Below are 13,540 nucleotides of genomic sequence, written 5' to 3' on the forward strand. Positions count from 1 at the left end.
TTAAGTAAGAATGTAGGTCGATCATGAACAAACTGAGTATTCTTGAAGCCTTTTTTATTGATGACATATTTCCCATTTTACAGAGTACATTGCCGTCCCAATAGCTTTTGAAATACAGCTAGGGATAAAACTTCCTGAGGTGTTCTATATTCCATGAGTTCCCAATTTCCGTGCCGTCCATCTGAGTGAGACGATATGATCCCGGCCGAGTGACTTCTGCTACTATGAATGGTCCTTCCCATAGGGGTGACAACTTGTGCCGTCCCTCCCCCGTTAGAATTCGGCGGAGGACGAGATCTCCCACTGCAAAGGATCGACGTCGCATGGCCTTATCAGAGTTTGCTGGTACCGTGCTGATTGAATTACCGTGTTCAGCCGTTCTTCTTCGAGTACATCAACATCCTCTAGCCTAGTAGCCTCGGCTTCTGCTATGCTTTCAAAGACCAACCATGGTGCCCCAAACTTGAGATCAGCGGGTAATACTGCCTCTGACCCATAGACCATGAAGAAAGGAGTATTTCCATGCAGAGCTCGACTAGGTTGAGTTCTTAGGCTCCAAACGACGTAGGGCAACTCCCTTATCCATTTTCCTGCGAACTTTTAATTTTTATCGAAGACCTTTTTCCTGAGTGTCTCCAATATCATCCTGTTAGCTCGTTCAACCTGCCCGTTGGCTCTTGGGTGTGCCACTGAAGCATATTTGATCTGAATGCTCTTTTGCTCGCAGAAATCGAAGAACTCTGAACTTGTGAAGTTGGATCCTAGGTCAGTTATGATACTGTTCGGTATTCCGAATCTGAATATTATGTCTTGTATGAATTCCACGGCCTTAGCTGAGGTTAAAGAAGCAATGGGTTTGAACTCTATCCATTTAGTGAATTTGTCGATTGCTACCAGTACATGAGTGTATCCTCCTTGAGCTTTCTTGAAAGGTCCAATCATATCCAGTCCCCAGCATGCGAACGACCAAGTTACTGGTATGGTCTGCAGTTGTTGTGCTGGTAGATGTTGTTGCTTTGACAAGTACTGGCAAGCTTCGCACCTCTGAACTAACTTGGCTGCATCACTTTTCGTTGTTGGCCAATAGAATCCTGACCTGAAGACTTTCCCGACTAGTGTCTTGGATGCTGCGTGTATTCCACATTGCCCAGCATGGACCTCATCTAGAAGTTGCTTCCCGGTAGATGAGAGAATGCATTTCATGAGGACGCCCGATGCTCCCCTTCTGTATAGTGTCTCCCCAATGAGTGTGTAGTGAGCTGACTGTCTAGCGATGCGCTCGGCTGCATTTTTGTCATCTGGTTCCTCTTCATTCTTTATATATCTGGTGATCGGCCTTCTCCAGTCATCAGAATCTGACTCTGGTTGGTTCACGATATTACATTCTTCTGCCTGATCCATTGAGATGCTTGGATGTGGTATTTCTTGCACAAAGACTCCAGGTGGGACCTGAGTTCGACTGGATCCTAACTTGGACAATACATCAGCTGCCGTGTTTCGATCTCTTTCTACATGATGAAATTCCAGACCTTCGAATTTATCTTCTAGTTTCCGGATGGCGGTGCAGTACTTTCCCATTGAATCGTTCGAACAGTCTCATTCTTTGTTTATCTGGCTTATGACTACCAAAGAATCTTCGTATACCATCAGTCTCTTGATGCCTAGTGATATAGCAATGTTCAGTCCATGAATCAGAGCTTCATATTCGGCTGCGTTGTTGGAGGCTGGAAATAACAACTGGAGGGCATATTTGAGGTGCTCGCCTCCAGGTGCAGTAAAGAGAATCCCCGCGCCTGCTCCCTGTAGTTTTAACGAGCCGTCAAAATACATTCGCCATACTTCTGTGGTTTCTGGGTTATCTGGTACTTGTTGTTCAGTCCATTCTGATACGAAGTCAACCAATGCTTGAGTTTTGATGGCAGTGCGAGGTCGAAATTCGATGTCATGAGATCCCAGTTCGCAGGCCCACTTGGCTATTCGGCCAATGGCTTCCTTGTTGTGAAGAATATCCCCTATCGGAAAACCAGTGACTAATATGACTTTGTGGTCGTCAAAGTAGTGACGCAGCTTGCGGGCAGTTAGAAGTACTACATATAATAGCTTCTGAACTTGAGGATACTTTTTCTTCGAGGGACCCAGAACTTCACTGATGAAATAAACAGGATGTTGCACTGGGTAGGCATGTCCTTCTTCTGCTCGCTCGACTACCAACGCGGTGCATACCACGTGAGTCGTGCAAGAGATATACAGCAGCAAATCTTCAGCTGGTTGAGTTGACGTGGCTCACCGTGGCGGCTTCAGCACTGGTGGTGTCGTCAAGAATTTTTTCAGTGCATCTAGGGTTTCCTGTGCTTTTGAAGTCCACTGAAACTTATCCACCTTCTTGAGTAGCTTATAAAATGGTAAGCCTTTTTCTCCCAGCCTGGATATGAATCTGCTCAGGGCTGCCATACATCCGGTAAGTCTCTGAACTTTCTTTTGTGATCGTGGTGCCTCCATTTTCATGATAGCTTCAATCTTATCCGGATTAGCTTCAATTCCCCGGTGGCTGACAATAAATCCGAGTAGTTTTCCTGCTGGTACCCCAAAGACACATTTTTCGGGATTAAGCTTCCATCGATATCGCCGTAGACTGTTGAAAACCAGCTGTAAGTCTTCGATGAAATTTTCCGAGTTCTCCGTTTTGATTACCACATCATCTACATAGGCTTCCACTCGCTTGCCCCAGTGATCGGCTAAGCATGTTTGAATGGCTCTCTGATAAGTCGCTCCAGCGTTTTTGAGGCCGCACGACATGGAGGTATAGCAGAAAGCACCGAATGGAGTGATGAACGTTGTTTTTTCGTCATCTTCTTTTGCCAAGCTAATCTGATGATACCCGGAGTAGCAATCCAAGAAAGACAGCACAGAACATCCAGCGGTGGAATCTACCACCTGATCTATCCTAGGAAGCCCAAAGGGATCCTTCGGACAGTGTTTGTTGAGATCCGTATAGTCGACGCACATGCGCCAATCCACTTTATTCTTTTTGAGTACAAGAACAGGGTTGGCTAACCACTCGGGATGTAACACCTCTCTAATAAACCCGGCCGCGACCAAGCGGGCCAGCTCAGCGCGAATGGCCTCTCTCTTGTCGAGCGTGAAGCGACGTAGTTTTTGCCGAATCGGTCTCGCCTGGGGATAGACCTTCAGTTTGTGCTCGGCCAGTTCTCTCGAGACTCCCGGCATATCCGCAGGTTGCCATGCGAATACGTCTCGGTTATCTTGCAGAAACTGGACGAGCGCGCCTTCCTATTTGTCATCCAGGCTGGAGCTGATGATGGCAGTCTTGCGTTCATCAGCGAACCCAAGGTTGATCCTTTTGGTTTCTTCAGTCGGCCGCATAGAGGTCGCGACTTGAGCTTCATTCGCAGGTGCTGCAAGGTCTTCCTCAGGCTTAGAGTTTGCCTGCATTGAAGAAGTCGCCGACAGTTTGGTGGTGAGGGCCACCTGGATGGCTACTCGGAAACATTCTGCGGCGCCTTGGAAGTCAGCGCGCACAGTTATGATTCCTTGTGGCCCTGGCATCTTCAATATCATGTAGGTGTAATGCGGAATGGCCATGAATTTTGCCAATCCCGGCCTCCCGATGATGGCGTTGTACCCGCAGTCGAAGTTCGCCACTTCGAACCTTAGGAACTCGGTTCTGTAGTTCTCCGGAGTTCCGAAGGTGACGGGCATGTAGATGTGGCCCAGCGGATATTCTCCTTCAGTCGCCACGATGCCGAAGAAAGGAGTGTCTGACTCGTGGAGCTCTTTGAGGTGAACTCCCAAGCCTTGGAGTGTCCGGGGGAAGGTGACATTGATGCTGCTCCCCCCGTCCACTAATACCTTCTTCACCCTGCTCTCTCGGATCACCGGATCGACGAGGAGCGGGTATTTGCCTGGGTGGTCGAAGTTGAGCCATTGATCTACCCGAGTGAAGGTGATCGGGTGCTCCGACCATCGGTACGGAGCGGGAGGACCGGTGGTCGCCACCAATATCTGGCGATCGTTGAGCTTTTGTTGTCTTCTGTTCTCCTGCGATTCGTGTCCGCCGAAGATGACATTGACCTCTCCGTCAACGCGCGGGAAGGCTCCACCTCCTCCCTCCTCCTGCTGCTGGGGTTGTCGCGGTTCTCCTGGTCCTCCCCGTGGTGGAGGAGGAGGTAGAGGTTGGAAGGGCCGGCCGTGTCCGACGGAGTGCTTGAAGTCTCTGCAGTTCCGAAGGGTGTGGCGCATGTCCTTGTGGTACGGGCACTGGGCGTCGAGGATGCCGTCCAGTGTGCGTTCGCCTCTGCGAGGTCCTCCCCGGGCGCGAGAGGCAGGTGGTCCGGCGGCGTGCACTTCTTCGCGAGGCCTCTTCTCCCAGCGTTTGTCGGGTTGCTGGTTCGTGTCGCGTCGTGGGGCTGTCGGTGCGGGCTTCGCTCCCCCGATGAGGTCCTGAGCTCGCTCGTCGGCGGTGATGTAGAGGTCGGCTTCTCGGAACAGTTGTTCGGAGGTAGTCGGCGCCTTCTGCAATATGGCTCGGACGAAGGCTGAGTCGTTGGATCCTCTGTAGAAGTCCTCGATCACGGCCGCCTCCGTGACCTCGGGGATACGATTTCTCATGGTCTGGAACCTTTTGAGGTACGACCGGAGAGTTTCGTCCCCCCGGCGCTTGATGGATTTGAGGTCCCATGGTTGCGCTGGTTTGTCGGAGAGGGACTGAAAGTTGGCGGTGAAGCGTCGACTGAAGTTGCTCCAGTTGTCGATGCAATGTCGGGGTAGATGTCGCAGCCATTATAGCGCGTCTTGCCCGAGGACAATGGGTAAGTATGCGGTCATCACGTCCTCGGACGCCCCGGCAGCTCGAGCAGCGGTGGTGTAGACGGCCAGCCAGCCTCCTGGATCCTGCTTAGGTTCATATTTGTCGACATTGGATACCTTGAAGTTAGGGGGCCATTGAATGGCCCTAAGGCGTGGAGTAAGGGCAGACACTCCACACGTGTCTTCTTGTCGTCGGGGACGATGTCTGTCCCGGGGAGGGGAGTAGTTGTTGTGGTTCCTCGACCGTCCCCGGGTAGTACCGCCAGTCGAGGCCGTTGCCGACTCAGTTCTGGTGGCCTGACTCCGAGCTGGGATGCCATGATCCCTGTCGTACTCCTCCCGGCGGCGGATCTCGTTCTCATGTCGTCGTTCACGCGAAGCATTGATGGAGCTTCGCGCGTCCCGGCGGCTGTTGATGGCGTGTCGTAGGTCGTTCGGCGGATGAGCGAGAGGTAGAAGATGGTTGGCTGCTTGGGTGAACAATCGTCGATAGCCCTCGGCGTCGGGAGTCCGAGGGAGTCCATCAGCTATCCGAGCTAGTACCCCTCCGACTTCACTCGGTGTGTTCATGGCTCGGGCGAAGTCGGGGTTCAGGTTGCGCCCGAAGAGTGGATTTTCCCGACGTTGCCTTGCCTCCTGCTCGGCTTGTTCCTGAGCTTGTCGGCGATCACGCCGTCGGGAGTTCCTTCGTTCTCTGAAGACGCGTTCCTCCGGAGTTTCTCCTATCTCTGAGACCTCGTCTCGCGAGATAGGCTGCTCTGGGTCCCGCTCTCCGGCCTCGTGATGTCGTCGGATATTTCGGCGCCGGTTCCTCCGTCGGCGGGATTCCCGCTGAGGTGGTTCTTCTCCGGGCGCGGTCGGCTCGTCGTCGGAGACGGGGGGCGACTCCACTCTCCCGATGAAGAGGACGTCGGGGTAGAATGGTGCGACTGTCGTGGCAATCTTCTTTCCGTTCTCCTTTGAGGGCGGAGGCACGGAAAGAACAACTTGCTTCCTCTCGGTTTTATTTGTTTCTTTCTTCCTTGCGATTTGTGTCCATTCTTTCGTCGGGGAAGTAGACAGTGGAGTTCTCCGGGTCAGCGGGCCCTCGGCCCCTGGCTTGCTGAAGGCAATCTTTTTTCGGAGCACTGGAGGTTGCGCTTTTTCCTGCCTTACTCCAATATTCTTGGAGTTTGTTGGAGGAGACTTCTTCCTTGGCGGATCTGCGATGCGATGTAGAGTTCCTTCTTCATCTGCTATGGATGAGATAGTTCCAAAGCAGAACACAGATCCGGGGCGGAGGGTGATCTTGCGGTGGAAGGTGACGACCATTGAGCTAGCTTAGATCGGCGACACACCCCACACCTGGCGCGCCAGCTGTCGGTGTTTTGGGTCCGACCGCACACCCGGGGTTGCCCCTCAAGGTGTTTTTAGGAGTAGGACGATGTTGCCGACTGTAGCTCGATGGTTCGTGCTGGGCGCACGAGAAACTGTGAACAATGATGTACAGGTTCGGGCCGCTTAGAGATGCGTAACACCCTACGTCATGGCGGGAGTGCTTTATGCGGTGGATTACAAGGGAACTCTCTAGTACAAGGAGCGTAGAGAGTCGAGGTGGGTGGCTGAGTAGTGAGATCGATCGTTCAGAAGGGGTGCCCCCTAGGCCTTATATATTCGACCGTGAGACAATACATGCGAATATGATAACAATGCGCACCTAAGAGATAGTGAACTGATTGAGTCTATCTTCCTATAGTTCTGCCGACTCATCCTCGCCTGGTTCCGTTGTACGGGGCTCCAGCGCGGGAAAGTCGGGTCTCTGCTGTGGTTACTTGCTCGTCGTTATTGGGCCGTCTAGGCTTGCACCGATCCGGCCTTGTGTCGATCTGCTTCACTGGTCGTTCTTCCCTAGGCCAACGAAGGGACGACCTTACGAATTATTGGGCCCTCAGGCCTTTCGTGAGGTCTTTTATCCTTCCAGTGGACCCGTGGGATATCTATCCCCCACACTAACAAATTTACCAACTAAAACACAAGAAAAAGTACCTACCCAAATGGATCAGAAAGACATGCACCTGGAGGCAATGCCATTGAAAATGAAAAGGGGGCCGCTCCAACCATGGCCAACACCGAGGATTTGGCGTCGATAGGGCAGGATCCAAGATGGGGCATGACTTTATCCACTGGAGGGGCTAGAGCTTCTACCATGACGCAAGGTGGCGCCGGACCTTCAATCAACAGAAGGGGCAATGACTGTGGGCCTAACAGTACGGAGCTATCGTTAGGGTAGGATCGAAGCCATGGGATGAGAGGGACAATGAGTCCTCACCACCATGATTCCTCGACGTCGGCAGGGCAGGATCCATGCCAGCATGATGGCAGGAGATGACCTCCACACCTGTGGCTCAGTAGAGAACTCAGGGAGGATGAGTACTCAGGGAAGGGAAGAAGATAGGAGCCGACACTCACTCTTGAGTACTCCGAAGGAGGAGCAAACTGAGCAACCATTCATCTATGTGAGGGAGTATTTTTTTTGATGATGTAGTAAAATATAATAAAATATAGATAGCGAGAATTGTAGATGAATGGTTGGAAATAATATTAGGCTGTCTTCAAACAGCTATCATATTTTATCTCCTATTCCACCTTTTATTTTAAACTTACTCTGTTAACCGCAGTATTCTACACGGTCATACGAAACATAGGAGTTATTATGAAACATAGAACTCCCAAGAACACTGTTTTCACTTATAGAGCATCACCCCTTTACGTAATGCTTGGCGTCATGATAATCAACAAATCTCACCAGTTTGCCGTCCGCACCATAGCCGTCCGCACCACGGCGTCAGACTCAGACCCTTCACATTCCCAGTTCCCTCTGCGCCCCGTAAACCCTAGCCGCGATTCATGGCCCGCAAGCGCCGCGCGCCTTCGCCTCCTCCGCCTCCGCAGGAGGAGTCGTCCTCTGAGGAATCTGGCTCCGAAGAGTTGGAGGAGCCTCCTCGCCTCCCCGAGCTCCGTAGTCCTCCGCAGGCCGCGGCCAACAACGCCGACTCGTCGGAGGCGGACACGGACTCCGACACCGACGCTCAAGCTTTCCAGATGCGCCAGGTGCCCCGCTCCCTCACTAAGCATACGCATCCAGTTCCCCAGCCAGAATCCGATCCCGAAGAGGAGGAGGGCGAGTCATCGGAGTCGGAGCATGAGAACCCTGTGCCTGTGGTTCAGAAGAAGGCTGCGGCGGCGGCCGTGTTGTCCAAGGCAGAGCAGGAAAGGAAGAGACCCCCCTCGGATCCTGCTCCTACCGGGAAGGCAAAAAAGATGAAGGCTGTGGCTACCCCTCTTGCCAAGGCGAAGAAGGGCAAGGCCGAGCTAGAGAAGCCGGCGCCTGAGGCCACTCCAGCAGGAAATGCAAAGAAGGGCAAAGCTGAGCTAGAGAAGCCGACGTTTGATGCCATTCCAGCAGGAAAGGCGAAGAAGGGCAAGGCCAAGGAGGCAGCTCCTGAGGCCACGCCCTCAGGCAAGGGGAAGAAGGATGGGGACAAACTAGAGAAGTCAGCAGCGCTAGATCCCTCACATTCAGACAGCAAGTCTGAGAAGCCTGTGCGCCCCACATGGGGGAAAGATGATGAGATGAAGATTTTGGAGGCCCTTGCTGCGCATGTCAAGCGTGAGGGTGAGCTGCCAAAGACTGATTTACTTCTTGCTAGTGTTCGTGACCACCTCGTCAGGAAGAACTGCACCTACTCAGATATCTATGAGAAGGTGCGAAGGCTAAAGGAACGGTACAAGAAAGCAGCGAGCACGGGCATTGTGCCAAGTAAAGAAGATGGGCTCCAGATGTATAATCTCTCAGAAGCAATCTGGGGAGAGAAGGCAATGGAGGCTGCTGCTGCCGTTACGTCTCAAAAGGGTGGTGCTGTTATAAAGGGTAAGAAGGGCCAGGCTAACAAAGAGAAGATGCTTGAAAATGCAAAGAGTGACGTGACAAAGGAGTCTGCCCCTAGTACTGCCAATCAAAGTGGTGATTCTCAGAAAGCAAGTAAGAAGGGGCAAGCCAGGTTGTCAGAGGAGGCTACCACCACTGCCTCCCCAAGTAAGAGTAAGAAGCAGGAAAGTCACAATGGGGAATTAAACAAAGATGATGGTAATTTGGCTAAGGGAAAGAAGGGGAAAACTGACAAAGGGAAGATGGACATAGATATGGATCGTCTGACACCAAAGGAACCCGTAAATGCAAATCAGAATGGTGGCATTGTGATTAGGAGTAAGGAAGGAGAAATAAATGATGAGGGAACAGAAGGAGATGCTAATGTGCAAGGTGTGCACAGACGTTTTGGTGAGCTCCAGAAGTTGTATTCCAACCTTGCTGTTTATGTGGAGGAGATTGAGACCCATCATCCGTGCGGGGAAACTCTGAAAAGAGTATTTGAGTTCATTGCTGATGAGAAGGCAGAAGATCTGGAATCCAAGATCAAGAAGCTAAGAGTAGCACAGGCGAAGGCGGAGGTCCGTCAAGGGAACATAAAAAAGGAGGTTCTTAATTTGATGCTCAGCTTAGTGGACTAACCTTTCTGAATTAATGTGGTATAACATTCTTCTTACTTGAGTTATTATTTTTCTTGATGTCTAGTGTACTATTATTGTTCAATTTGTAGAATTCATAGCTCTAAAACTTGGATTCCACATCTGAACTAATGATCGAAATGTTATATTCCTCTGCAGTAAAATTTGACATATATGCAATTGAAATTTGATGTAACTTTATCACATATCTCTAGAAGTAGCCGCCTGAAGCATGCAGATTGTGTGGGAGTTCGATTTCACACGTGTGAAACTGCACTTGTCTAGTGACTACAGGGGACAGCAAAAGTTGTCACAGATGGTACAAGAGGCACAAGATCGACGTAGCATCTCATGAATTCTTCCCTTATTTAAATATTTAGATTCAGCTTTAGTGAAAATGTGTAGTTCTTCTCTAGATTGCAACTAATGTTGTGGTCAGATTTAACGCAGGAATAATTAGTTTTGGAGTTGGTGCTTACTATGTACATACAATATGGCTCTGGCAATTATTTAAAAGTATTAATTAATAACTACTGTATCTAGAATTCTAGATGAATTTGTAGTGTAGAATTTCCTAATAGGTTCTACTGTATTTAGATTCAACTCAGGATCAGGAATAATCAGTTTGGAGTTGGTAATAGCTATGTGTGTACGATGTTGACTAATGCTTTCTTAAATGGCTCTGGCATTTGTGTAAAGTATCAACTAGCGTATCAGTTTGGAGTTGGTACTAGCTACGTATGTACGATGTTGACTAGTAATGCTTTCTTAAATGGCTCTGACATTTGTTTAAAGTATTAACTAGCATATCTTCTTGTAACATTGATTTTCATTACTTAGACTGATGTCACTGGCATAAACATTTGAACATATATTTCACATTCAAAGTAGCTTGTATCACAGTAGATCAGTTCAGTGAGTTTATGACCGATTAGAGATCAATTTCAATGGTCGTTTCATTAAGTTTACTTAGATGAGCAACAATTAATGTTGTTAGCAGTTGATCACTAAGATATTAGTTTTGTTGAAGGGACTTGAGTCCTCAACTGCAGTGGATAAAAAAAAAATCTCTGCTCAGAATTATTGCCCAAACTAGGAACTTATACATGAATAAGATTGAGGTTTAGCGCAGAGATGTGTTCTGAGCCTCTTGCAACATGATGGTCTTAACATATAAATGATTTATGAGTTCAATTTGTTTTTGTGATATCATTTTGATTTGTTACATAGAAGATAATAAATACCTTAATTTCCTAATCCTCTTAAGGACTCTCCTCATCATTTGAGACCAACTTGAAACTACATAAAAAATGGATCCAACTCAATATTACATCTGAATTTTACTCAACCACATTCTGCTATAACGGGTTCATGTAGAACTCTTTATGTAGAGATGTCTATTTAAATTGTATTTTCATGCACATTGCATTTCTGTTTTCTTTTACTTTTTATGATATTCCATTGTGTATGCACTTATATGAGTATTGTTTATTGGTTATAATCAGATGGGCGGATAGAAGATTTGATCAACAAAAGGTGATGTGTGTTGAATTTATGGGAAAGATGCGAGCAGTGAGCATATTTTGCAATTTCATGGTGGTGAGCATTAGTGATACATATTTGTATTTTCTTCTAAGCTACTGCTTAAGCTGTTGATCCTGCTAATCCCTACATCTGAGCTAGCATTTAGCTTTAGCATGTATGCTTAATGCGGTGCTAAATTATTGGAAACTCCTTTCATTGAGTTTTGACATGAAAAATCTTTGTTAGGTCCAGCACTCCAGTTAATGATGCAAGTAGTTTTGTTCTGTTATCATTCCCCTGTAGATTTTTCTATTTTTAGTGTAAGTTTGTATCTGTTATCAGGGTAACGTGGTTTGTCCCTGAAGTCTGAACTGAGAACTGAATATGCATGAGTTCTCAAACCAGTTTGCTTGAATTGATCTGTGTGGTTGCGATTGATGTATGTCATTGCTATGCAAATCTTGTTGATTGATATTCTACTCATATATTGAGCTGAAACTTGATTGGGCATTCGTAGCTAATAGCGTTGTCTTTCGTATCAAAGTTGTGCACGCTGAAATGGACTGAAGGAGTGGACTGCCAGGAGGAAAAAGGGCAGACCGTAATTTCAGGTGGTGTGCCTACGTGTTTCCTTGTGGACAGCTTTTTTTATAAAGCAAAGTACCTTCTAGTTTGATGAGTTTGCGACTCATCTCGATTTTAAGTAAAAAAACTATAACTCATCTAAATTTTAATCAATCTTCAAGATTGATTTGGGTGCTTTAAACCTCATGTTTTTAAGATTTATTTAGGAGTATGCGAAGGCTCTCTCTCTGATATCTGCAATTTTCTAAGTCTCATCATTCTATTTTCAAACACATCTTTGAAAAGAGATGCGGGAAATGACTACGTTTGAAAGGACGCATCGTGGGTAGAGATATCAATGGGGAAGTCCCCGTTGGATTATAACATCCTAGACTTATCTCTATCATGTTTGATCCATCATCATACCCATCCTCATACTCATCATGGGTACAAAACTCTCCTATACCTATCTCCATTCGGGTTTCGGGTCCCCAATGGGTCCCCATCCCTAATTAAGGGCTAAATAGGTACTAACATCTAGCACAAACTATTCAGATTTCAGACATCACCACATCGGCAATCACTTATCCATGAACACTGATCCATTCATCCATCCATGATAAAAGGAATTAGTACTTCGAGACCAATAGAAGAAATGGAGAATTAGAGTCTGCTCACCTTTCTTGGTCACTATCCGAGTTCGTTGGCACTTGAAAATTCATGGTTGTCACCGCCATCTTAGGCTTCTAGAAGTCGGTTGTGCTCCTCGTCGCTGATGAAGTCACCGGTGTGTATTGCTAGTGCAACATTTCAGGTGTGCAACGGTTGGCCGACTAGGCAGGGTGTAGTGTATGACTGGTTATTTTAGGGTTTTGTTTTTTGCTAGTCTGCTAGTTGCCTTGCCGTGTTAACTTGTTGGGCTATGACCTAGGCCTAGTGCGCTGTTGTGCTGGGTTTGGTGGTCAGCTAGGCCTTAACTCATTCATACAAACATGACAAGTGTACACGTATGAAATACCCATGGGTAATCAGTTTCGAATTATTGTTTCCCAAACCCATATCCGTTTACCCAATGGTTGGAAATTTTGTCCCATATCCATATTCATGGGGACAATTTTTGTCCCATACTCATACCCTAATAGGGAAATTCCCCACGAGTTAGCGGGTATCAGGTTCCTATTGACATCTCTAATCGTGGGGATTCTCGTAGGGACCCAGTGAACTAGATGTCCTTGTATAACCGTGTTGGCACATGAGTCGAGGAGGCACAAAAATCACAATCACTGATATGTGAACCTATTTACGACTTTCTAAACAGGTGGCATATTTAATGATTACCCGTTTTGAATAACGAACTTAAAGAAAGGTGTTTATTGACATTTGATATAGTTTTTCAAGTTATCTTTTTTTGGATTGAGCTTGTTATAGGAAACCAAGCAAGGGGCTACTGTTGGGGTTAGGGAGAAGGTACCTCACCTAAGGTTCATCTTAACATAAGCCATTGTTTAAACAAACTTTCAAGATTGAAGCGTATGGAAAGAGCTTTGAATCAAGACGAAGCTGGTCAATGAGAGGTCGAAGCTAGGAGGCGTCGCCGAAGGAGATACATCTCTAGGACATGTGAATCTTCAGTAAAGGGGAACAGAACAAGAAGGTCAGAGAGAGAAAATGTGTATGATATTTCATGCAATTGTATCCCCTAGTTCTAAAGATATTAGTAGGAAGGGCATTCTTATAACTTTATGAATAGAGGAACAATACCGCTGCTATAGGGATTAGGCATTTTGTAATCTCGTGTCTACATCTTCTTCCGATAGAGCTACTTGTCTCAATAGATCTTCCGAAGGTATAACGATAATGAAGCTTTATTATTAGCATACTCTTGTCTAAGATGTTGAATGCTCTTTACCATACAAAAATGAATGTGTTATGTGTAACCCTTAAGTGAATGTCATTACTAGCTAATTCTACATCAAACTATGGGTCTGTTTGTTTCAGCTTTTTATGCTGATTCTAACTGTCAAAAGATGTTGTGGACTGTCAAATGCTTAGCTTTTCAGCCTGCTTCTACGAGAATCGC

The 13,540-nt window shown here is 47.4% G+C and overlaps 1 protein-coding gene across 4 annotated transcripts; it reads left to right on the forward strand.

The window, feature by feature from the left end:
- The first annotated feature begins 7,440 nt into the window (after positions 1–7,440).
- Positions 7,441–13,337, forward strand: LOC100274187 (uncharacterized). 4 transcript variants are annotated; one of them, XR_004857544.1, is made up of 4 exons: positions 7,441–9,393; positions 10,878–10,971; positions 11,441–11,507; positions 12,889–13,337. XR_004857544.1 is itself a non-coding variant. In NM_001365841.1 (2 exons), exon 1 carries the CDS (start codon positions 7,714–7,716, stop codon positions 9,373–9,375), a length of 1,662 nt encoding a protein of 553 aa, NP_001352770.1. In that variant the 5' UTR covers positions 7,672–7,713; the 3' UTR covers positions 9,376–9,393; positions 10,878–11,332. The 4 variants fall into 4 exon arrangements, 1 of the variants encoding a protein (NP_001352770.1); XR_564931.4 differs by lacking the exon at positions 11,441–11,507 and having other exon boundaries at positions 12,983–13,337; NR_158636.1 differs by lacking the exon at positions 11,441–11,507 and having other exon boundaries at positions 7,691–9,393.
- Positions 13,338–13,540: the final 203 nt, after the last annotated feature.

This window comes from Zea mays, chromosome 4 (genome assembly GCF_902167145.1).
Source record: "Zea mays cultivar B73 chromosome 4, Zm-B73-REFERENCE-NAM-5.0, whole genome shotgun sequence".
NCBI classification, from domain to species: Eukaryota; Viridiplantae; Streptophyta; class Magnoliopsida; order Poales; family Poaceae; genus Zea; species Zea mays.